The sequence below is a fragment of the Gobius niger genome (genome assembly GCF_951799975.1).
Source record: "Gobius niger genome assembly, chromosome: 10".
Classification (NCBI taxonomy): Eukaryota; Metazoa; Chordata; class Actinopteri; order Gobiiformes; family Gobiidae; genus Gobius; species Gobius niger.
In genome coordinates this window covers 13,874,252-13,901,349 of record NC_136861.1, presented here as the reverse complement: position 1 = coordinate 13,901,349, position 27,098 = coordinate 13,874,252, and the positions used below count along the sequence as shown (strand labels likewise).

Genomic DNA, 27,098 nt, shown 5'->3' with positions numbered 1-27,098 from the left:
AAGCTTTTTAAATAATGTGCTCTTGTGTGTGTTTGTCTCAATAATAAATCTGCATCAGCTTTAGACAATAAGTCCACTGTTCACCTTAACGTGAAGGAGCAGCGGCTCTACTCTGAGCTCCAGGTGACTGAGCTCCTCAGTCCATCTCAAAAGGATGCTACCCTGCGCAGGAAACTAATTTCGACTACTTGTATCTGTTATCTTGTTCTTTCAGAAGAGTGTGTGGGTAGAATAAAGAAGATGGATAGAAGTCCATTTTTACATTAAATTCCACTCCCTCCTTCCTGGTACAAATACAGCCCACCAATAGGTTCTTCAACTATACTTTTACTGGTTTTAGTACCTGATGATTTGAGTTCAGGCTAACACTCTTCACAAAGCCTATCTTTCTATTCTTATTTGTATCATAAAGATTCTTTATACTATTAGTCTGCATACAGGCCTGTTGCCTGATGTGGTTTTGCAGCAAGTGTCAGCATATCTTGTTAAACCATGGCTTGGTTGGCATGTTTGTCATCAAATGCAATAAACTTCCTTCCTGTAGGATGTACAACACAGTATGAACATTTGTAGATACATTCATTTCTTGCTTGCAGAAAATAAAGCATTTTATTGTGGGAAATTTATTAAAATTAGAAGCCAAAATCACCTCAGAAAGACATCACTTGACAGGCAACACTTTCAAGACAATAACGGGAATAAACAACTTTATATAGTATGTTTGTTAAAGTGATAGTCTGTAAGTTTTCAAAGTGAGGAGAGACAATGTGAAATGTGAAAGTGAACAATCAAATCCCTCCCCTCTTTAACCAGAAAGCCCTTCTTCGTTTGCAAAATGAGGAGAGCACGAACAGAATTTTCAAAAGTAAACGATCAAGCTCCTCCCCCTCTCTCCTGATTGGACCTGACAGGCTGGTTCACAGGAAAAGCTCGTCTCATTGGTCAACGTGGGAGGATACTAGACTCTGATTAGTGTCTGAGATCCGGGAAGGAGGGATTTTACTAAAAATAATATATATTTATTATTACTTACTTAACATCAAAATGCAAGACAAGGCGGTAGATTTTGCACTTTTTGTAATCACTTTAAGTGCCATGAGATTTAAGAGCTGCAGGGCTGATCAATCTAGATTTAATATTGAATAGAAAAAAGTAAAAACAAAATAAAGAACGTTTGTTACATTTTTTTATTAAAGTGACAAACGGAAATGAAGAGAGTGTGAGAGAGACAGACATCTACCATAAATAGGTTAAGAGTGTGTGGGTAAAAAACTTGAAATAAAAAAAAAAAACTCTTTGGTTAAGTGCAAACCTTCCTGTGCAAACCGACTGAGGTTAAGAATAACAATGTGAAAAGGACAGCACTGTGAAAATGGTGAGAAATTGGCACCACAAAGCAGACATAAAGTAGAAATGCATAATAGAAAATTCCTATATTCCCCTGATACCAAAATAAAAGTACCATAATACAACAAGAGCATAATTTACAGGTTTGTGCAGTCAATACCCTTTTCATACACAGTTAGAGTGCATATTATAAAACATGTACAATATTTATGTTTCTCAAACACATTATTGATGTTGCATAGAATTTTACAGGATGGATGGATGTGTAAATTGGTGCCATATCCCTGTCATACACTTTTAATGTAAACCTGCTTATTATGCGAGGGTTTTCCATCACAGCAAATTTGGATAAACACAGGGTTCACTGTGATACACGTCAGCTACTCCCACTTCACTCACGATACGAGCGTTTAGAGATTTTGCAATTCTAAGCATGATTTTAGACTCAAGTATTTTATCAAAGCAGTGCAATCTCTCCGCTTACACTCCCCTTTCTAAGACATACATATTCGGTGAAGTGGGACATTCACAAAGGAATCCTCATTCAAAATAGTTGCCAGAGTAGACTCTAACAGCTAAATCTATTTGCAAAAACAGATATTTCTATTTATTAATTTATCTAAACTTAGATGTCTCTGTATACATTTGTGTGTGTGAGTAAACAACAGCACTGTGAAAACTCCCATTTAGCGCACATTATTCCATTTGACATTATGAACAGCAGTTGTGGGCATTTTAAATTCGACAATTTCTTTTTACATAATGTACAATTAACACATACTTTTCTCTTACAGTTCAGCTCCAGTAGTCACACGACAGTTTACGCCATCTTCCTCCCACGTATTTTCTGTTTTTACATCCATCTTTGTCTTGACCCCTGAGATTTCCTGGCAAAAAAGTCTTTAATTGCCTCGGTACGCTACATTTGTGAAGGTAGAAGTGGCTCCTTTATATAAGGGGTTGTGTGCCTGCAAAAAGAAACACAAAGACAGCATTTAATTAATTGTCAAAATGTTCCTCGTGTTAATTTGTATAATACATACTACAGAGAGCACTGCAATAATACATTTTATGAGTACATTTTGTTTTAAAGGGGCTCGATGCAAGTTAGCCATTTTATACTCACTACTGCCACCTCAGGTCATACACCTTCTATATTTAGCTCGTGCATGACGGCACTTCGGACCCGAATTAACACCTTTTTGAGTGACTGTCCAGAGGCAGTTGTGGTGAACAGGTCTGGGCTCATTCTACACCTTAGGACAGACCTGGGCAAAATACGGCCCATGGGCCACATCCGGCCCGCGAGATGATTCAGTCCGGCCCTCAAATTGTAGAGCATAAAATCATAAGTATGTCAAAAAAAAGGAAGTCTTAGGACATTGCTGGAACATGTCGGGGGAGGAAAATAATTAATTTTAACATTTTTAAACTCTGTATGGTCCCTTTAAGTTGCATTAATAGCACACTGTACACTAGGTAAGAGCACACAAAGAACACTAAGAATAATATAGGGCCTAAAACGCTACAACATGGGGGTCCCGTGTTGAGTGGTTTTGTGGGTCGCGGTCTGAAAAGTTTGGGAACAGAGTAAAGTAGACATATTCTAAAATGCGGGAACATTTATTTGGCAGTTCAGATGTCAGTTTTCTTTACTATGTTAATGCTCATGATTGAAAATGCAATGTGCTATGTGAACTTATTTTACAACTTCATTAAAGCGGTTAGATGCAAGTTAGTCATGTTATACTCACTACTGCCACCTCAGGTCTTATGAGTAATTAACACCTTTTTAAGTGACAGTGCTGGATTTTAGAGGCAGTTGTGGTGAACAGGTCTGAGCTCATTCTACACATTAGGACATGGCTGGAACATGTAGAGGGATGAAAATACTTAGTTTTAACATTGTTAAACTCCTTATACTCTCATTAAGCACTTATAAGAAAAATTGCATTTTGTTTTTTGATTTTCAAAAGTCCCTGAGCCCTAATGCAAAAGAAACATGTTTGAATTAGTGGTGGGACTCGATTATAAAAATGTAATCGAGTTAATTATGGCCTTTGTAATTAATTAATCGCAATAATTATTTATTTAGGACTGTATTTATTTTTTAGAGGTATATTTTAGATGCTTCTTTGTATTTTCCTGCATTTAAACTCATCTGAAGTGGAGATGTGAGGCCTGTGTGAACATTTCAAACACCTTTTGGAGAATGATCTTTTCAAATAGGTTTATGTCGACGCTCAACTGTGTGAATAAACAACTTTGACAGTCAAATTGTTTTTGGCTTTACGTGTTTGTGCCTAAGCAACGTCTGCAGGAAAAAAAAGAAAATGAAGTGTTGAAAGTTAAGTGCGATTAATTTCGATTCATATTTTTAATCGCCCTAAACCTTGTGTAATTAATTAATCGTAATTAATCGGAAAAAAGTCCCGGCCCTAGTTTGAATATATGCAAATCTGGTCAGATCAGATAAATAAAGTAATGTGCCTGCCCTGAAACACAATTTCAATCCCTACAGCAGCAGAACTAACATCCTCCTCAGCTGCTATATCTTCCCCTCTTCACCCCATGAACCCCACGGGAGAGATATTTTCCCTCACAAATTATTATCACCATTATAGTCTTTTTGTCTGAGTCTACAACCAAAGTTCTACCACACAATACTCTATCCCTAACACCTCATCCATCGATCCCAGTTGAAGCATGTTTATGTTCAAAGCTCCTCACCGTATCCCATTTGGCTTTGGACCGCTCCTCCTCAAACTTTGCGTAATCGCGCCGGTCTTGGATGGTGATCAGCAGTTTCCATATAAGGAGTCCGATAAGCCCCAGCAGGAGAATGGCTCCTGCCACGGCCAAGGACACCACCAAGACGTCGGCCCCCTCCGGACACACTAAAGGGGGGGGAAGACGGACAGAGGGGAGAGATAAAGCTCCTGTGGTGGCTGGTTAACTGGACAGTGACGGGTTTACACCACAAAGCAGCACACATTGTTCCCTGTTAACAAGAACACGACATGCTAATAATAAATGGTCATGGGGAGACTCTATAAACATATTTGGTAGTTGAGTCCGCAAATACAATCCAACCTGCACAGAGTGTGCTACCATTCATAGTAATGCTATCTATGCTTAAGAAGAGTGAATGGGTTGTCAGAATTTATAGAAATTAAAGAAGTTGGAGTCTATGCTTACAAAAATGTATCTTGTTTAGTCATGGTACTCAGATTATCTCCACTATTGCACAATTGCTTTGTTTATGATTATTGCCACTTCTCCTACTTAGTCACAGCTACTTCCTCCACTATTAACACAACCAGCACTGCCCAGTTTAAAACAACTTCTAATGAGACTAGTTCATGAACTTTTCACAGCGTCATCTCACAAATGTATGACCTAAGTACCACCAGGCCCAGATCAAGATAGAGTAACTCAGAGGCAAAACTTGTCTAAAGAGCTAAAGCAGCTTAAATGCATTCCAAAATTATTTGTATGATTTAATCATTGCTAACTTTGCATCATTGCATATTTTTCCTGACATTGTGCACTATTTTATTGTATTTAGCTATAGTTGAGCACATACCTGGTTCTTTGACTACATAAAGGATGGATTTGCCACTTTCGTCCTCATAGTACTGGAAGTGTTGGATACAGTCATTTTCATCTTTGTACGAGCAGTTTACCGCATTACTGTCCTGGGAAACTGAGGGATAAACAAGAAAATATATATCAATAAGACAAACATTGTTGTAATGGTACAGTTGGCAAATCAACCCGGAGAAACCTTTACATGCTTTAAGAAATATTTTTAGTTTTCTGAATGGGCAGATGTGGCTGCAGCACAGAGAGAAAGTGCAATTGAACATTTTTTGATTATTGCTCGAAAGGCAAAGGTGACAGAAAGGTGCAAGAGGAAAAACAGTGTTCCTGATTGAGTATAAAGTTAATGATAATAATAATGGCTTATATTATTATTATGTATTGCGCATTACAAGCCTGTGTTACCAAGTTCCTCATTCACTCACTCACTCACTCACTCACTCACTCACTCACTCACTCACTCACTCACTCACTCACTCACTCACTCACTCACTCACTCACTCACTCACTCACTCACTCACTCACTCACTCACTCACTCACTCGTTCAGTCTGGCCTCTTGTACATGTTTTTATTGGAAGGGGAAACCAGAGTACCCGGAGGAAACCTACACAGAAACAGAGAGAACATGCAAATTCCACACAAACCCGGGGATCGAACCATTCTTTGTGTGAATGCGCTAACCACTAGGCCACCGAGACACTTAGAGGTTATAACTTGCCTGCACCGATGCCTTCTCCTAAATTGTCCACAACTACGATTTCATCTTTGCAGATCCGGCCACAACTGTTGTCCTTGACGTACTGTCCTCTCTTGAAGTGCTGGCACTCCACACACTGCCTATGGAAATATTTATTAATATTTAATTAATGTATTGTTATATTCATTTAACCATTTAATTGGGAAACTACATAGTCAAGACTATTTGCATCAAACTGTGTAAAAATGCAGATTATAGCAAAAATGAACATTTCCATCTGTTGTCCCAGAAAAGCATTACAATAGGGACATCAACACTAAAAGTGTTCACAGACGTGTTATCTTTCAACCATTAGGCCAAAAATACAGAACGCTGCGCTGACGCTGTTAAGAATATGTGTCACTTCACACCTACTGTATCTATTTTGTACCTTGTTTGTCAGTAACCACTAGACCAGGCAGGTGTTAAAATAATCTTTTTTCAAATCGTGTGACAGCAAACCTAATCTAAAATCAGGGTCACCAATACTTAATATAGACTTTAAAAATCCAACTCAATGAATCAATGTGTTTTTTGTGAATAGTGTGAACATTAGTGTAGATTCTTCCTTACTGCTTGATGGTGCATGAGTCGGGGCAGGTGGGGCACTTCTCGCACGTGTCTCCGTAGGCTCCCGGCTGCGTGCACTGACACACCCCACACTCACAGTTCCCGCGGGCGCTGCACAGGAGCCCGTTGGTGGACAGGCAGGTGTCCGTGCGCGTGGTGCAGTTACAGTTCTCCCCCTTCCAGCCCGCGTCGCACTGGCAGAACCCGCAGTTGCACTTCCCGTGATCTGAGGGAGACGTTCATTTAGTTTAAGGTACTGAAACAAATGCAGTGGTTGGCGTTCACATATACAGTATGTTCTCAGAATATAATGAACTCCCAGTCCCACTAAACGTCAAGTATAGTGCTTCTGCAACAGGATAATGATGGCAGTAAGTGGATATCGATCATAGTTCAACACTCGTGAAGTGGTAATGAAAAGACAACAAGTTAAAATTCTTGCACTCTGAAACATGCATCATCTTTAGAGGGCGACTTTTGTAAAGATAGAGCTGGGACAGCAAGCAATTATTTAATGTTTACTACTTCTTATGTCTAGCGCCGGGTATTGTACCAAAAAAAGTCGTTTTAGATACAAAGTAATGATGGTGGGAAAGCCTTGAGAACACACAAAAAAGTCTACAGGTTTGCTCAAAGACATTTTTTCCATTATTATGAGCATTACATCATCATTCTTGTGCAGTGTTCCACATAACAAACCAGCCTAGATACTGCAGAAGTTATTGTTCAGCTACTGGTGCCTTCCAGTGTTTCCCAAACAGCGGGACTGGGACCCCAGGGGCTACGTGACCCTTTGGCAGGGGGTACATGGAATTATTTCAGATCAAAAAGAAGATGGAACTGAACTGCAATTCAATTTGATCAATAATATATACTATAATATAATTTTAAGATAAGATATGATAAGATAGCCTTTATTGATCTCACAATGGAGAAATTTACTTGTTACATTCAGCTCTTAGAAACACTCAGGGTGTGCAAATAGGCAGGAAAAGTGGGGGGAAAAAACGATTAAATAGTAAATAGTGATATCTTATATACAATGACTACCAAAGACTTTGTGGAGACAAAAAGCATAAACAGTAAATAATAAGTAAACAGATAACAAAAAAGGTATAGTCAGTGTTAGCCCAACATACCAACATGCATCTAAATACAAATAAAGAGTTTAGTTGATCATCTTCTAACTAATTTGCAGCATCCTGTAGATCAGATTCAAAATGGCTCGCACACATTTGTGCAAGAGCCTCAAAAAACAACTCCAGGCATGTTTTCGATGAGGGAACAACATTGCAACATAGTGAAAAGCTCTAAAAGTCGATTTGGAAGTACTGACATTTTGCCAGGACAGGCTTGGACACTACAATGTGTTTGTAAATTCAGCTGTTGCCATACATTAGTAATACTAGATCAACCTGAGTAAACTAGATCAATTATGTTTTTGTGATGGATAATCTAAACCATTTGCAATCAGACACGTACTTGTGTAACCACCTGTAAACATAGAAAAGGGGACATGAAGGGAATGAGTGGATGAGGACTGCCACGTAATTTCTTATTAAAATCAAAGGTATAAGAATCAACTATTGTTAATTTGGTTTTCTCTGCTTATGTTCCCTTTTGTCCCGTTAAATATTTGGTCCTGTGTCTCACTGATGCCTCCTGCAAAAGCAGGAAATGCCTCATGGTGAACAGTACACACTAATGAGTGATGAGGCTGCACACAGAGTTCCACAAAAGACTTCCTGAACTTACACAACAGCATTGTCATTCCAGCAGTGAGGCGAGTGTAAAAGCTCACCTTCACATCCACATCATTTCATTTCAAACTTTCTCTCATGCTCACTAAGTTAATAATTTTAAAGAATGACAAGAGTGCATGCCTCGGTGAAGTGGTCAAAAACATTGAAAAGACTAGTTCTGGCACATTATATTCCATCTGACTGAGATCTACACATTAAAAAAAAATCATGTTAAAGCTGGGGTCATGACGTTTTATTGTTGTAGAGTAAATCTATTTTTGCCACTTCAGAGTATGTTGTAAAAAAAAGGAAAAAACAGATATTGTGGCGACATGTAAACAAGCAGCAACCTCCCTCTTTCATTGGTACAGCTGTTTTTTTTGCCTTTTTCTGCAACAAGCAGCGTTAAAGACACTTGAGATCTACACATTTCTTCTTCTGACACACTGAAGAGGCGCCAAAAAACCCCACACCTGCAGCACAGTGGAGGCGTTACAGGAAGGCGCTACAAGAAGCAAAAAAAAGGACATACAAGGAGGTATCCGGGCAAGACTCAAAGCTAAGCCACACATGCCTTCTATACCTACTATTGGTTGGCTAATGGAGGTCGGGGAAACCGTAGCACCTGGAGGAAACCTGGCTGGCTGCCTTCAGTCTATGATCCTCTGAAACGGTGCAGCGTCTCCTGGGTTTGTCCCTGTTTCAGAGCGTGGTGTCCTGCACTGGGTCAGCTCCTCATTCCTCTTCCTCCTGTGCAGCTCCCTCCGCTCCACAACAGTCTTTCACCATCATCTGGGACGAACTTAGCAGCTAATCTGTTGTTGTATTCTCCAGTGAACACTAGTAGGGATACAAGGCATGTGTGGCTTAGCTTTGAGTCTTGCCTGGATACCTCCTTGTATGTCCCTTTCTCTGTTTCCTGTTGCGCCTCTTGTGACGCCTCCACTGTGCTACGGGTGTGGGGGGCTATTGGTGTCTCTTCAGTGTTTCAGAAGAAGAAATGTGTAGGTCTCAAATGGGTTTAGCTCATACGCTAGGCTGTTTGTTTACTTATTACTTATATATGTGTAAGTTCAGTGACGCAATGAGCCGTGTATTACACTCAGCTTGCATTAGACATTACATAGATGTCAGCGGGAGACACAAATAGTATTTACTGGATTTATGATTAGTAGTAGAGTGAGTCAGACCCCTGTGTATAGGGAGTAGAGGCGGGTCAAGTAACACCAGGGTCCAAAGTCCAGTTTTCTACAACTCAAAACAATAAGTGCTTTTATAAACAGAGAAACTGCTCCCTGGGCGCTGTGTCTGGATCGCTTCTGGGCCACTGTGTGCTGTGGGGTCGGCTGGGGTTAATGGTTAACAGCGGGACAGTAAAGCTAAAAGCGTTAAAAGTTTGTGGACATGACAAAAGCAAAATGATAAAGGATTTAGGAAATTAAAGTTAGAGTAAGAGTGATACAAACTCAAAAATAGAATTCCTGAACAAATAACTATGTATCTACAAAACAAATTGTGTTGATTCAGTTACAAAGAAGGTCGCAGGCTCTCGGCTTTAGTAAATCACGTGATTGTACCCAGGGATAACATGGGGCCCAGTACGCGAACGAAAATACAATGATGACAACCCGACTTAAATTCATTCTCACTCATGAAGAGGCTAAATGATCCAAGACGTTTCTTTTGACTACATCTTTGGCAGAGTGCCAGCAGAGGAATGCAAGCTTCCCTATCCCAATCTCCCTCTCTCTCTCTTTCTCCCTCTCTCCCTGCTAATATTTACGAGCCCTGGGGCGGTACTTGTCCGCTCCTGTCTCTGTTTCTCTCCGAGCACCTCATTCAAAGCAAGAAAAACAAAACCTCTGGGGGAAAGATAGAGGGTTAGAAGAAGAAGAGCTTTGGGTCATGATATCGCCGTGTTTACTGTAAACATTTCCCTATAGGAGGATGATTTATTTTAAATTGGTAAAAATATGGCATGACATTTCAGTAACTAGCGGTTTGGAAACTACAAAAATCCACATATCTGACAAAAAAGACAAAACTAGCAGAAAGAGTGTTAACCCATTACCTTTTTCTTAACAGTTACTTGTGATTAGCCTAATCTCTATTTAACGTTTATCTATGGTTTTTGTAGTTTAATGTGAGCTTAGGACATGATTATCAGATTTGTCGTGGATTAGATTTAGATTAACCTGGATTGCGACATGTTGAGACGCTGATTTACTCTATGGTCTAGACATAGTACTATAGTTAGAGCCTGGTTTCAAACTTATTTCACATCTATAACTTCGGCGGTACCTGTATAGTCCTGGATTGGTGCATTTTAGACAACCTGGTTTAGATTAAGGCACATTTTTAAGCATTTGAAGACAGTTTGTGTGGTGGAAAACTAAGAATCAATCATTTAGATGTTAGCATGACCCAATGCCTCTTAGAAAAAACGCCCTCTTGACTTGTAGATAAAAGTCTGGCATATTTTGAGGTGATCTGAGCATGCCCGCGCACATGCCCTCCTCATTATGCTCTAACGTCATCCCAGTCTACTGCACTCAGATTTCAGTGCAAATTACTCAACATTTTTCATCAAACCAAGTGTGTTAAGACATAATTTCCTAATATGGCACTGAGAGGATTTGGAGCCCAGTCATACTCTGGTGGTGGGTGTATTTGAATAGTCATTATTGTCAAAGTGAACATTACACGCATAATTGAGGCTTAAAAACATTCTTTTGGTACTAAAGTCTTCCAAAGTCTAGATCAAGAAAAGACAGTCAAGAGTGAGAGACTGGGTTGATGAGGATTTCGACAGCGCCCAAGCTATGTCATGCTAGCAAATCTATGGTTCCGCGTTTAACGAACATGGATGATAGAGAAAATCTGATGATGGACTTTGAGATGTGGAGGACAGTTTTGTGTTTCTGCTTCAGCAGTAGATAGAAAAACGATCGGATTACTCAATATTGCATGAATGAAACAAAATACTCCATGTTTGTGTTTTGACGTGAGCTATGACTTGATTAAGCTCAAAAAGTTGATTTACGCAGCTGGAAGTGTGACAAAACATGCTCCAAATGACCAGCTCTATTTTTGCAACGGGTGATCAAAGAATGGATTTGATGAGGGAACAACATATTTAGACCTCATGTTTAACCTCTTAACCTGAACCGAGCACATTATCTCCAGTTTGGCTTTACCCAAATCTAAAAATGAGTGGGAAAAATGTGTCAAAATAGCAGAATCTGATGAAAGTACAGCAAAAAAGTGACAAAAACTTGACATAAAAGTGTCACAAAAGGACAATAAAAAGCCACAAAAAAAATCAACAAATATTTGACCAAAAAAAGCAATGAAAGTGAACAGAAAGTGACAAAACAAAGTAGCGGTAAAAATTTGAGGAAAAAGAAATTGAAAAATGTGACAATCACACAAGGAAAAAGACCAGTTTAGATCAATTTTGTACGCCTTGGCTTTCAAATGAGGCGTTGCACTGGCCTAAAAAAGTCGAACTGGAGAAAATGTGCTCTGTTGAGGCGTGTGGTAAGATGTTAAGATAAAGGAATGCTTTATTGTCCTGTTGGGAAATTTATCCTCTGCATTTAACCCATCCTTCGATGACGCTGGGGCAACCCATTGGGCGACCGCAGTGCAGAGCTCGGGGACCCATCTCCAGATGTGGAGCCAGGCTGATGGTCAGAATCACCTGGCTGGAGCATTCACCTATTGTACATATTTTTAGTGGTAGGGGAAACCGTAGTACCCGGGGGGAACCTGTGCAGACACGAGGAGAACATGCAAACTCCACACAGACAGGCCCCGTCCTGGTGGGAAACGAACCCAGGAGCTTCTTACTGTGAAGCACAAGCACTAACCACTGCGCCACTGTCCAGCCCACAGCTGCATTTAGTTGTTTTTATGAATTTTTCAATACTAAAACTATCTGTAATAAAATAAATGCTTGTGTTTCATTCTATTTATTGGGAGAAATGTTTAAGATGTGGCTTTTACCTAATGTGGTGCCAAAATAATGTATTAGATAGTTTAGGATTATGGATCAGTATATATAGCAATTTGAAATTTGTTTCTACTGTGAAGAATCCATCCAGGGAACAAACCAGGGAACATACACGTATCCTCCCAAATCAGAAAGCTATGATTTAAATAGTTTCATTTTACCATTGATAAAGGTCAAGAACTGCCTCTTCACTGAATATACATTTTCTGTTATGTGTCAAATTTAGTAAGACTTACATCCTTGCTGTATGTAAAGTTCTTGAACAATACTCTCCTGCTAAATAGGACACCACAATGACTTGACACATCAACCACACGTCTTACAGCCAGATAAGCTCTCTTCCTGTCATGCTATCACCAAAAACACTGTGCATTAGCAACAGTTATAGACAGTTAATGCTTTATCGTGAGCACAGTGTCCGTCCGGAGACTTGTAACACAACTATCTCCTAACAATCCAAAAACACCACCAAAACAACAGAATTCATTTTCCTTGTCAGTCACTACGCTCAAATGAGTACAAACCCAAATATACTGAATAGATTGTACGTATTACCACAAAAAACATGGATACAAGTATTTAAAACTACAATTGTATCCGCAGCCCCGACTTGCAATCCCCCATGTGAGGTAAGAAGGAGCTATATGCCCAAATACCAGGAGTCCTAATCCCGGAGGCGATGTCCCGATGTGTACTTTGATTAGTCAGGCTTAGCTACAGTAAGAATGTAAACAGAGCAAAGTGTTTACAGACGTGAGTGAGTTCCTCTGAGTCAGCGCAGAGACTGATCGGACAAAGGAAGGAAAGGGCAGTTTTCCTCACAGCACTCACAGACTCACTTTGTAAATGGGAAAGCAAATTAAGGTTCAAACTAAGGTTCAAGGTTCAAAATAAATCCTGCTGAAGTTAGTCCATGGGCAAGACACTTAACTTGCACTGTAAATGTGAACGTGAAACCGTGATGGTGCAGTCAGTCAGCACCAGGGCAGCTGCGGCTATAGAAGTAGCTTATTCCAGAGTGTACATACAAAGCATAGAGTTTTAAGTATCTTGAAAGATGTTACACATATCCAAGGGGAGTAACTATTTTACAAAGCTGCTTCTTAAATTGGTAACGGTCCATTTATCGTGACATGGAAAACAAATGATTTGAGATGCGTCTGAAATAATTTTAATATGGAACATGGAGTGCCTCGATCCTGTCTTTTATTCAAGTAGCTGCATTCTGGCCCTCAGATCTCGATGAGGTCACCTGTTTCTCCTGCCTACAGAGATGGTTTTCCTTCTCTATCCTGATTTGAGGACAGTGTTGTGTTCAAAATAAAGTTAAAGACACTATACCTAATTTTTAACCTTTTTAGTCAAAATGTGTCGAAAAAGGAAAACTCCCATGATGTGACTATTTGTGTAACAAACACAATGCAAACTTCACGCATCATCAGGCAGATTTTTTTTTCTCACAAATATCTACTGTTACAACAGACTATGGGACAAAAATAATGTTTCCCAACTGAAAGAAAAACAATGTCAGCTAGGTATAGGTCCTTTAAACACTCTCAAATTCAGACATTTGAAAAATTAAAAAAATTAAATCTTGTTTTGGAGTCACTTATTTTTGAATCTGAGGAAATTCCAAGTAACCTCTGCTAACTGTTAAGTACACACAGGGGTCCCCGAACGCCTGGTTGGGAAAAAACAGGTATAATGTTTGCTGTTTTGTGCTTCTTGCAATCTGTTGTTTATCAGATATAAAACGTGAAACAGTTTCACGTTATATTGGTGATCCAGGCCAATCCTAAATCCTGACCAATGCAGTCTTTTCCACACAGACATTTGTATATCACAGAGTGATGTGCAAAGTGTCAAATCCCAATACATTATGGAATGTTATAAATTCTAATACTTTTTTGCCACCTTGGGTCACATTTGGTTTGTCAAGTTAGATGAATGGGTATAAAAAGAAGCTAAAATAAACTATTAAAGCAGTATAAGCAACTTGTTTAGCTTAATAAACCCTTTTCCTAGTCCTTCTGGGGGTAATACAAGTGTTAATGGGATGATTGGGGGTCTTTCATCTCCCCTTGATGTCTCTGGCCAGAAAACCACAATTGCAACTTTCCTGCCTCCAACCCAGAGGCCCAATACACACTAATGGAATCGCGAAGAAGAAGCTAATATGCTATCGGGAAAAGCTAACTTAACGCCACTTAAACAGTATTTACATCCAAGTTTGAGTGAAAACAATGATCTCCATTGTGTAATTGGATGTACAATATCCCTCTGTCCCTTTGTCTTTTCTGTCAGCGTAGTATTTTCTCTCACGGACAATTAATGAGTAAAAAAGTCTAAAGTTAGAAGTAGCATTTCTTGTACTCACCTGAGCACAGCGCCCCCTTGTAACGAAGGCAGTTGAAGTCGTCGCACTCACAATAGTGGCCCCACACCTGTCCGAACTCATTTGAGTGACAGCTGCACTGACCACACAGACAGTCGCCCCGCCCGCTGCACATGGGACCGCCCAGTTTGGCGATACAGTTGGCGTCATCGGAGGGGCTGTAGTCCTCCACGGAGCACTCGCAGTGAGGTCCCAGTCGGCCCTGATGACACTGGCACACGCCGCATTCAAACGTGCCATTGCCCTGAGTGCAGAGGGCGCTGTCGGGCTGAGTGCTGGCCTCGCATTCGCAGTTACACGCAAATTCCACAGTCACCTCCAGAGAGTCTTTAAAGCCCAGGGGTTTGATCTTGAAAGTGTGGCTCTTTTCTTTGGGGCAGCTGCGCAACTGGGCCTCCACACTGAATGACACCTGAATAACAAGGTATAGATTCAGATATTTTTCCTCTTCCCCACCTTTATGTTTGCCAGTGACCGGAGTACAGAAGGTCATGGGGAACATCATTGATAACTGTAGTTCAGTGAAAAGCTTATGTGGATGACATCACAGCACGGCAACGGCATAGCAACAGACACCACAAGAGTGTCAACACTAAGTACCGTATTTTTTGGATTATAAGTCACGCTTTTTTCATAGATTGGCTTGGGTGCAACTTATACTCAGGTCCGACTTATATATAAAAATATATAATCCCACAATGTTTGTTATTTTCACACTGACAGCTGCTAGAGGGCGCTCTAGGCTCATGTACCAGTATCTGGTTCTCCTGTACCACTGAAGATTTAAAAAAACGGTAATCGAGCAGCAGAAAGAAAGTTTAGAGTGAGTAAAAAACTTGTGAGGGACTGGCGAAAAGCAGAGGTTACTCTTCCTGCAATGAAGAAAAGGAAAGAAGCTAATCACGAGCTAAAAGCCAGAGGAACGAGTTTGCAAATGAGAGCTTGAACAACGTGCTGCCGGGAGAGGCTTGTCAACGGTGCAGTTACGCCTCCATGCCCAGGTAGGTTTTTGGCTGGTGCGACTTATAATCCGAAGCAATTTATAGCCCGGAAAATACGGTACACATCCAAAATGAAGCAAGTTAACTGATTCTATAGACTTTGGGATCACATGAATAGTAAGTTGTTTTGGTGTCAATTAGAGGTTTGGGGCAGAGAGGGAACGCCCTTTATTTCCCCTGCTGTTAGCCAACAAGCTAGCAACTCATAATGTGAAAAACAAAACAACATTGTATAGCAAAATTGGCAAAACAGACATGAGGCATCACATGGTCGTCCACATAGCTGTGTTTACAATAAATCCACACAGATGATGTTATTGTTTGACACTCAATGGGGACACGGTTAGAATGAAATTACATATTGTCAACGTGTCCTTAGGCTTGTCCTTAGGTTAAAGGGATTGGGGAGGCTATTTCACTGCCTAATGACTAACGTACAGTAGTTTTCCACTTTTACTGAATGCGGGTGAGAAGTGACACAATATTTCTGCCAGTTAGTGCGCTGACTCACACTGTGACATATACTCTGACTGAAACCATTCATGAGGCGAAAACTTTGGCTAGAAATGGGGCTGTAGTTTCTTTGTCGATGTAGGTTTGTGACTGAACGCTTGAGTACATGACTGAATACGTACAGTGTCTCCTATTTTGAGTCCAGAGCAGGATTTGAGTCCAGGGATGATCTCTCCGTTGAGGCAGGTGGCGTTGAAGACCAGGTTTAACTCCTCGGGCACATCAAGAAGCTCGAGCTCCACTTTGGCGCGGATTTTCTGCCCGAGACAAAAGTTTTAACGTTAACACGCACTAAGCTGAAGAGATCACAAATGAAGTTGACAATAGCCATGCAAATAACAGACATAGGATACAGTATATTTAAAACTTTGAGTGCATTACCGCATAGGCCTCTTGTATGAGCCCGATCACGTTCCCAGAATCAGAATCAAGTTGTCCCACAGTTGTCCCAGGAATGAGCTGACTGTATTCCTGAAAGTAACAATAATAATAATTTTAAAGCAAATGTATAAACCCTATCTATAAACAATTGATTACCTTGTAGAGAGACACCACATAACTGGTCACTGCAAAGATCAAATTAATGTTGTTTTCAGACATTTTCTCAGTCATAAGCGCCAAAGAGGGATAGTCCTGGAAAGGGAATGATAAAGAGGCAATGTTAAAGTCAGAATAGTAATTACGTTTATTGAAAAACGATTAAATTCTGTGGGAATGGGATGCATTTTGGATCTAATTTTGCTTGGAGCCAGCTCAGAAATTATAATATTGCTTTATTATGTAGCTCTCGTAGCTGCAGAGCAAAAGTGTAAACCTGTGGACTTTTCTAAATTGGCAAACAATAGGATGAGGCGGATTACTGATTAATGTTCAGTCTGTGTGTAATGAAACAAAAGAAAGTTTCTATGTTCTTCAAATTCAGAAAGACTTGATTTGTTCCAATTTACCAACACGGCCGTTTTGTTGTAGATATTATCGTTGTCCAGGTGACACTTTCCGTCATTGGGCTGCACGATGCCGGCGATTTTCCCGTCCAATGCGATGTGAGTTTTAGCGTCTGTTGTGAAAACCAGCAAGTGAGAGGCATCGGGACGCCACCCGATTCTATCCTAAAGCAAAAGAGAAAAGCAATAATTAATATGTAGCAATACTTGTTGTGACATTGTCTCAATATCAAAAGTTCCACAATATTATTATATTAACTTTTCCAGCATGCTAAATGGTAAGGAGATACAGGGTAAATAGCAGGTTGTACCTTGCACACCACGGCCTGCATGATGGCGTCGAAGCCCCCCTCTGGAGAGTCCCTGTTCCGGGACACCACCTGCTTGGTAACCTCTTCTGTGAAGCGAGCCACTTTGTCTGTCAGCGTGAGCACATGTTTAAAGCCGAACTGGGCCTGACACCTCTCACTGATGCTGCGAGGGACGACAGGAGAACCAGGGTTGGGTAAAGTAAATCTATGGCATTCGACGCATACATATCCATTTTTCTACTTTGAGGTAAATAATAAAAAATGCATCGACAGTAGGTTGCTTTCGTGACTCAAAATCCTGTGCAAATATTAATAACACCACATCAACGGCAGACGCCCGTCACTGATTGACTTACTCCACTTCCTGTTTGTTTATGTTCAGTTTTGGAAATGGAGTTGATGCTATAGTCACCAGACTCAATCGCTGGTACATTAAGGTATAAAAACTTGGAAAAAAATAAGTATATAGCAAATAGTATTTGGGAATGCAGGCCAATAGAGTTTCAGTTAAAGGAACTTGTGTCACTTCATGCTTTCAATTCACTATTGACAAATCTAAATCAAGTTGATTTACTTATTCAGTGTTGGATTATTATCATTATACAAATGTAACTTGTGTGTGAAGTTGCTCCCCTGCATCTGGGCCAGGACACTCTTGCAAAAGAGATTTTTCATCAAAATTAGCTTTATCCTGGATTACTAAAGGTCAAATAAATCACTTTTTTTTGTATTGTGCCGCTCGACTAAATGTGCATATTAGTAGCTTTCACAGGTTGGGATCCCAAGGTGTTTGCATTGTTAATTTTGAGTAATTTATGAACTGTTTTTTTTTTTCTTATAGAAAAGTAAGGAGAATAGTTGCAGAATAGTTGAATGTGTTTACTTATGCCTATCCTGTCACAACCAGCCACATACAGACTTTGGAATAGCCCATATATGGTCATGTTTGAAGCAGCCAGAGGGGGAAAACAAAGGAATGAATATACTATCATGAATATACATTGCCACGACAGAGTAGTTATGGGCTGTTCAACAGCCCATAACTACTTAAAAAATGCTAACATTAGCCTTACGCAACATGCTAAGGGTAGCAACGAGTGCCATTTTTCACTTCTATTGAACAATTTACAGTGAAAAAAGATCCATGTGGATCCTATTTTGGCTTGACTTTATTGGTGTGTGATAAAACTATAGCCACCCAGAAAACGGCTATAAAGAGTGAAAAGTTGTGATTCCCCTGAGAGGTTTCTTCCCCCTCGGCTAGGCCACGCCCCCCTTGTATGACAGGTTGCTGTCTGTATCTATCGAGTGGAATTGGAGTGGTCAATGTGGGGAAAGTGTCTCATCCAAAGGCCCACAGAATGTATAATACAAATACTTTTCGCTGCATCCACAGAACTCATGTCACATACCCCTCGCATGGATTGGTCACTGCCTCTGGAGGATAGATATACATGTAGGGGGAAACCGTCTTGTCCACAAACGCCCCAAAGCCCATGCGGAGGTTACTGGTGGTTTTGCCCATGGCCAAAGCGAGGTCGTTGCCGAGGGTGACGAGTTTGGCCAAGTCGTCCTTCATGGAGTAGGACAGGTCCATGAGATAATAGAGGTCCACGGGGTAATCCTCCACTTGTTTGACCGACACCGTGAAGCGCTTACTGTCACCTGGGGGACAAGCGTCAAAAGGTGCGATAAGAAACTCGACGGTCTTCGATAAACACTGGAACACTCAGGTTGCTATGTCAGAAGAGCTACTGAAACAAACCTGCCAGTGATACTAAACATGCTACTAATGATCAGCAAAAAGCATTTGGATGAAGTCCTGTTGTAAAACTTTTGTTTGGCAAGGTGTTGTCAAAACAAAGTGGAAACATCTCTACACGACAACCTGATGTCCTGCTATCCCTATCATTCCTTCTTTCCTTCCTTCCTTGTTTCCATCCTTCCTTCCTTCCTTCCTTCCTTCCTTCCTTCCTTCCTTCCTTCCTTCCTTCCTTCCTTCCTTCCTTCCTTCCTTCCTTCCTTCCTTTCTATCTATCTATCTATCTATCTATCTATCTATCTATCTATCTATCTATCTATCTATCTATCTATCTATCTATCTATCTATCTATCTATCTATCTATCTATCTATCTATCTTTTGACAAACATGTATGTAGTTTTTAAATTTAAAAGTAATTTGGTCAACTTAATGTTTCTATGTCTTCCAATTTATTTAATCACATTCTCTGCTTCATGGAGCGTCTCTCACATATTAGACAAGGACAAACTTGGTCCTTTCGAACTGTATCACTGGAGGTTTAAAGTGTATATGACAGGTTTTAATTCTTCTTTTGTAATTATAGCTTATGGATACCATCTGCTGTAAGCAATAATCATATTTTTATTATTTATTTTTCATATTTTTTTTATCATTTTTATTCGAAAGTTATTTCAATTTGAAGTTAATGACACAGATAGAGGAAAGTTCCAGGGAATTCTGACTCACTGATGGTTGCACTTCCTGTCATTGTCCAATAAAGGGAAAAAAATGAATCACAAAAAATGTCAAATTAACAAAAACTGTGAACACATTTTATCTAAATCTTAAGTATAATTGGGTAGACTATGTGGTGTCTTATGTGCCATGTGCACTTTAAATATTTTTAGTACCTTCTTTTCATTTTTATTTAGTCTTCGATGACATTGTAGTCATTATTTTAGTTTTAATTTATTATTAGTCCAATTCTGATCAGCAAATAATATTGTTTATTGTACTGAATTTACTGAATTATTTACCAAAAACTCTCTACAGTGTTTCTTTAAGTTGTGGGCTGGATATCTGTGATATGGTTTGGTTAAAATGGACCATGTATCACTAGAATGAATGATCCAGCTTAGCATTGGAGGCTTTTACTTCTGGACAGTTATGAATAAAACACCTTATAACTACATCAGACATCATTACATTGTGGAGTGTGACAGTAGCCCATACCTGGCCTGAGGACCATGTGTACTCTTTGGGGTCGTATCTGTGTGACTTTGCTGCCTGAGGCTTTGTCACTGAGCGGGTCATCCTGAAGAGTCTGCGTCGAGCTCAGAGGAAACTCCACTGACTCAGAGCCGCACCCCAGTTTCACCAAGTTACTCTGCAGGTCACAGCGGGGCAGGCTGGACCCTCCTTTTCCAAACGCCTACAAAGAACACACACAATACAGCATATTCTTGTGAAACACTTAAAAGTGCATTATGGAACTTTGCAGGGAAAAAGGTTCCTATTTTTGTGCGTATTTGACCTTGTAGTGACCCAAGTGTTTAGCTTTGTGCCTTTACTTTCGATCACAGTGGCCTCTACAACGTTCCAGGATCAATTGTTTGGTAGTTTTCTCTTGAGAGGATCCTGGAGCATCTTAGAGACCACTGTGATGGAAAGTAAAGGCGCCATGCTGACCACATATACACAAATATCAACTTTTTTTTTTGCATAAAAAGTTGCATAATGCACTTTTAAAGAGCAGTGAAAGTGTGAGTGACTTCTAACTTGTAAAACTACATGAAATTTTAAAGTGGGCACCAGAACTAGAGCCATATTTGACCCCAGTATATAGGAGTGGTTTTCATGTATTTATGATATTGAGCCCTATGGTCAATGCTTAAATTAATGGAACCCTGTAAGTAAATACTGTAAATATTGCATTTTTAGATTGAAACAAGGCAAAACTGCAAACTGCTTTTACAATACATTGACACTATTATTATTATTATAAGGGCTATGATTTGCTATGATCAATTGTGGTGGGTGCCAAAGCTACACCAGTTGAGAACCACAGATTCTAAAGAACTTTTCAATAAAACTTTCTTCTTTCTTTTCACAGAGAAACCTTTGATGTTATAATTCAATGAAAAAGAAAGGACACCATTGACAGGAGAGGAATGGCGTTTCTGTCCGGACATGTTTGGCCTCTTGAAGCAGCTGTAGTCGAGCATTACCTCCTGAGAGCACCAGGCGCAGCTCGGGTCCACCGCCAAACACTGTCGGCACGTGGTCACTCCCCGAGACGTGCAGATGTTGGACCCTGGAAAGAAACACATTCAAATATATATATCAGTAAAGCCACTCACTTTGCAGAAATAAAGCAGGAATAGTTACATTAAAAAACCTTGTCTAATTGGGACTTGTGCTTGTGAGATGAGAAAATGGTAACTCAGCAGTAATTCAGTTGTGTTGTGTCATCATCACTTGCTTTTTCTGGGTGAGGCCCATGAACTTCCTGTGGACATTCTGACTCTTTGCTCATCAACATCCAAATCTACAATGTGTGTATTGTTATTATGGTCAGTGTACTCTTCGTTAAATCAATTTTCTAATTACAATCCAGAAAAACAACAACATATCAGCATTGCCTACAACTCCACACATGCGGCAGCCTTACAACAAGAAAAGACCTCATTGCTGGAAGATGAGATGAAAGTTTAATTCTATAGTCTCCGATATATCCTGCACATTATAAATTGTGACCATTTATGTGCAGCCGATAGATAGCAGCTGCATGTTGTCCTGGCTCTAATAATATGCTGAATGTCTCTCCCTGCTCTTCACCCCTTTCATCATAAACTGTCCTGTTTAATAAAGCCTACAGGCCAAACAAATGAATACAATTATGTACTTGGGGGTTGGGCTGGAAAGACTATTTCTTTTAAATTTGTATCATTTATTTGAGCTGAAACAACCATGTAATTTTCTTTAAAGTGCATATGACACATTAGACACAATTCATGCTAAAACATAGTTAACACAATTATATTGAAGATTTTGCTAAACAATATGCCCAGCTTTCTTTAGTTTGACTTTTTTTGTGATGCTATGAGTTGCACTTCCTCAGTGGACACTGACAGGAAGTGACATCGATAAGGCAAAACATTTTAAACTGTTGCCGTGTAACCGTGTTATGTCAATGGGAAATGAGTCAAACTGCTGTGGAACTTTACCTGCCACATTCAGATTTCCAACCAAGTTAAGCCATAGATACAGACGGCATCGCGTCAAAGAAGGGGGCGTGGTCTTGCCAAGGGGGAAAATAGAATATTTTGGGAAACACCATTGCCGTCTGTATCGCATTGAGTTGCCTTGTGTACGAAATGCGCGGTACAAATAAAGTTGCCTTGCCTTGCCTTGTATCGATAAGCCACGCCCCCGCGAATTCTGATTGGATGTTGTTCCAAATGCAGCTTTTTCAGTTGGCTTTAAGTTAATACTGTCATTTTACAAATGTTTAAGGGGTTAGGGTCAGGGTGAGGAAAAAGGACTTGTTAGAGTTAGAACAATGCGAGGGGCAGGATCATGGCATAACTGTCAGCTTAAAAATCCAAATAAAATACATTTTCTGCCCATTTCTTCATTAAAATTGCTGCTTCCCTGAAATAAAATGATAATTATTACTTACAACAGATGTTATCCATCCAAATAAGTCATATTTTCAAAAGCATTAAAAAGCTGTCATTTGCACTTTAATACTGTCCTTGCCTCAAAACTTGATCTCTAAAGATATATATGAAAGAAAAAAATAATGAGTACCTATTCTCGATACTTTTATTTTTTCGATACCACTAGTACCTAAACATTTTGTCTCTTTATACCATAATGGTATCGTTTAGCGGTACCCAGTGCTTCTTGGGGGAGTGGTGGCTTTTCTCTGAAGCTGATTTCCCCTGCCTCATTTCTCAGGCATTCTTCTTTGCTGCATTACCAAAGTTGGTTGACCCCAATGACTACTTTAATAAATGAGTCTGTACAGTATGTGCACAGACGCACCACAGACATGATTCACGCTTTCACAACATTAAGTAATTAACACTACTTCTATTTTCGCTGCGAAGTTTCAACACTGAATGACCCAACTATTTGCCTGTCTGTCGCCTTATCTTATGCGGCTTATGGGTGTGTCACGCTTAATGTTTAACGCCGCTGCATGTGTGATTTCTTCCATATGTGCGCAATGTGCAGAGTTGCAAATATTAAAAGGAAACAAAAGGGTTCACATGGCAGTTTTCAATACGAGCGCGGATCGTATCAGCTCACAAATCAACTTGCATTCGGACCCCTGTGTAAATATGCACTGGGAGAAGGAGCAAAGCAGCTATACCACCTTTGTTTATGGTGCAGCCTTGGAGATTACACATGTTATTCTGTGGTATTAGCATTCCTCAACACTCAAAGTCAATGTACAATTATATGCATGCATGGTGGTGTTGAGCTGGCAGTAGCAACAGATGCCCTGAGGCAGCAGACAAGAGTCAAAATGCCCTTCCGACCACAAGCACTCCAACACATGCACAGAAATGCCTTGATGACTCGTAGACTGGTGAGAGGATCCTCAAACACCAGCACAGCAGCCATCACTGTTCGATTATAACTACCTTTAGGAATACTTCGGACCCAGCTCCCGCAAATGCACACTGTCGTTGTGTATGAATGAGAGACTGAATGGGAGACTGGTTCCTTACTGTAAAGCGCTTTGGGCCTGATAAGTTGAGTCCATTTACCATTTACTTAATCTCTGAAACCCCACCTTAACCAAGCACATTTTCCCCAGTTTGGCATTACCCAAATCTTAAAGCTTCTTGATATGAGCTTACAGGCTGTAGGCCAGTGCTACTAATCGTGACCTTGGCATTGCATTGTCAGCACTTTTTGGTCACATTTTTGAAGCGTTTTTGTCATGTTTTTTGCCTTTTCATCCCTTTTTTTGGTTGCTTTTTTGTCACTCTCTTGTCACTTTTTTGTATTACGTTTTTGTCGCCTTTTCTATTGTTATCGCTTTTTAACCTTTTTTTGTCCCTTTTTGCGGCATTTTCAATCCCCATTTTCGTGACTGTTTTGATTTGATCTATTTTCATGAAGCTTTTAGATTTGGATAGGACCAAACTGAAGAAAATGTGCTCGGTTAACGCAGGGGGGGTAAAAGGAACAGGCCACCGTTTTTCCATGCTGAAATATGTTCTTACCTGAGCTTAGACGAGCTGATATGTACCTGTCTGGTCTTTGGGCGTGCCCTCAGTCACGCAAAACGACCAAAGATGTCGCTAGCATTTGGCTTCTCCCTGTATATTCCTATAGCTCCAAACGGGGGTGAAGTTGGAAGCTACCAAGCTCTTCCACGGGCACACACAATGACCAGACAGGTACGTATCAACTCTTCTAAGCTCAGGTAAGAACATATCTCAGAATGGAAGAACTGTGTGCCCTCAGTCACGCAAAACGACCAAAGATGTTGTTAGCATTTGGCCTCTCCCAGTATATTCCTATGGCTCCAAACGGGGTGTAGTTTGAAGCGACCAAGCTCTTCCACACACAAAGACCAGACAGGTACGTATTAACTCGTCTAAGCTCGTCTCAGTATGGAAAAACAGTGGCCTGTTCCTTTAAGAGGTTAAAACGCCACAACTTTACGACATGTTTCTCTAAGTTTTAGGTTTGAAATATCTCTTGTCTGTATCACGTGTCACGCATCAATCAGTTTTACACCAGTGAAGAGGTCATTTTATGAAGAAAACACACTCATGGCCCTTATGTCCAGTATACTGGCACAGAGTTATTTATGGAATGTTCACCTCTTCATGTCACGTCCTGTGCCCATGTGCAATATTGCAGAGAGGCAATGAACATTACACACATGTAAAACCAAGGAAACTAATAAGAACGCCGGTATTTCATCTCTGCAATAAGGACAGCTCTCCCCCCCTTTACACTTGTCAACCCCAAAAAAACATAACTCAAACGCTCCTGGTCTGGATCACCCCTTCAGGCACTGTCCCTGTCAGGAAACGCATCCCAAGCAACTTCACTGCCTTATATGGAGAGATGTTCCAAACCGGCTCCACTTGGGATCTGCTGTCCATCATCAACACCCATGGGCGCAGATAGCGGGGGGGACGGGGGGGACATGACGTACCCAGATTTTCATTCACCTGGATCCGTCCCCCTCACTTTTATGAAGAAAAATATCTTGCAAGCATTTTGCAATGTGCGAAACAGCGCCTCCCTTGACCATTCACTTTGATATGCGGCGAGAAACGGTATTGCGCTCATGTGTTTGTGTTGACTGGGCTGTGCGTGTGTCAAAATGCGAAACGCGAGCTGTTGGTTATCAGACAGTGTAGCCTACGTCAGGAGGGTTCTGACACAGTTACGAATGACCCTCAATCAAAGAAGGTGGATCCACCTTCTTTGCTCCAATCCGTCCCCCCCAACTTTCATTAAAAAAAAAGTTTTCTAAAAGGCGAAACTCACAGAGAAAATCAAAAGATTAGTTCTAATATAGGCTACTGCTTTGCAACAACATAAAACAGCCAGATCATAAACGGACACTCATTTTGTTGAACTGGGCAGGCTGCCTGCGTTGTAGATATTCTATTTTAATCTTGTCTAAAAGTAATCCGGTCTGGCGTTTACGTCTCGAGCATGGTTTCCACGGTTACCCAGGGCGCGTAGCCTACATGACAGGCACCAGTTGGGGGACTGCTCTCAGAACACCAACGCTGAATGATGAAGCCATCCAAGCCGAAGAAGCAAAAAACAATTGCATCCTTTTTCCAAAAAGTAACAACTGTAAGTAAACTGTTAATTACGGTATCAATTTGCATTTTTGGTTGTCATTTTTGGTTGGACTCGTGCGACATGCGTGGAATACTTCAAAGATTGCGCGAGCACACTTACTAGGACGCCCTGCAGAAAATATGAAAGGGCATGAAAATACAAATGTTTTAACACTAATGCTGTTTTGTTTGTCGGGGCCAATACGCATTATTGTCTTGCAATGATGGGCAATTAAGTTTGATAGGTTGTCATGCCTGAGCAGCTTTGTCCCCCCCAGTTTCAAAAACCTATCTGCGCCCCTGTCAACACCCATCCCTTGCAACCCAAAAAAAAAAAAAAAAAAAAAAACAGCAACACATTCGGAAAAATTGACTCAAAACCTATAGCAGAGAGTGGACCGTGAACTTCTGAACGGCTCGAAGCGGCGCGTCAACGTCCACGCAGAAAGAGAGAGAGGAAACACACCCCTGCCTGGAGTGGAACAGGTGAAAGTTTGTGAGGGGAAAAAAACAACAACTTCTTACCTAAAATGTAGTTGGAAAAAGACAGCACAAGTAGCGTGAGGAGCCCGCGGTGAAGGAGAGGGTCCATGTTGCTGCGAGGACAGAGAGGGGTTAGCGGTCCGATGATGAGTGGTTTTCCTTGTTTTTTTTTTTCTTCTACGCGCTTACACGTCTTTCCTCATTCTTGACTAGACGCGCGCTGTTGAGTAATGCGCGCGCCCCGCTCACACCAAGCCCACTTTACGATGCAGTAGACAAACTTTGGTTTCACAAGTTTTAGAGGAAGCGCTCAAAGGCTGTAATAAATGGTATTAAGCCACACCTGGTGGACTCATGTGGATATAAAGCCTCGTTAGCCAAATGAGGGAATCACACATTAAAAGAACAAAAAACGATTTAGTTGAATATTTATTTGGGATATGTAATTCATTTAGGCCTAGTGTACAAATGAAGACCTATACTTCAGTGTTTTCATGTAGGCCTAGTGAAAAAAAATAATAATCATCAGACATTTGAGAGGGAAGTTGTGCTAATCATCCCTGTGAAGAAAACTTGGATGTTATCAGGGGCGGACTGGGACTGAAAAACAGCCCTGGACTCTGACCAGCCTGGCCCAAAGTATAGCGTAATTGTGACACTTCCACAAATACATATTTTAACCTCTTACCACCCGCCTAAACCAAATGCATTCTGTCCTCTTTTGGCTATGTAACACCTCATTTGAAAGCTAATGTAACAGTAAAATTATTGTATTCCACTTGATACTGGTGTTAATCGTGGGGCAGCGCCCTCTAGTGGCGGCAAACTCTATAAATAGTGGGGGCGACGTGAGCTCGGCAC

General features: G+C 40.5%; 1 protein-coding gene across 1 annotated transcript; it reads right to left on the bottom strand.

Annotated features, from left to right (window-relative positions):
- Window positions 1–2,005: 2,005 nt before the first annotated feature.
- On the bottom strand, window positions 2,006–26,417 carry LOC306969041 (integrin beta-3-like). Its single transcript, XM_079564652.1, has 15 exons — window positions 26,280–26,417; window positions 21,150–21,235; window positions 20,155–20,353; window positions 18,592–18,844; window positions 17,180–17,342; window positions 16,872–17,033; window positions 16,462–16,557; window positions 16,306–16,395; window positions 16,047–16,181; window positions 14,393–14,822; window positions 6,262–6,484; window positions 5,671–5,789; window positions 4,934–5,053; window positions 4,078–4,244; window positions 2,006–2,315 (listed from the first exon to the last, which is right to left on the bottom strand). Exons 1-15 carry the CDS (start codon window positions 26,344–26,346, stop codon window positions 2,250–2,252), a joined length of 2,376 nt encoding a protein of 791 aa, XP_079420778.1. The 5' UTR covers window positions 26,347–26,417; the 3' UTR covers window positions 2,006–2,249.
- Between the last annotated feature and the right edge of the window lie 681 nt (window positions 26,418–27,098).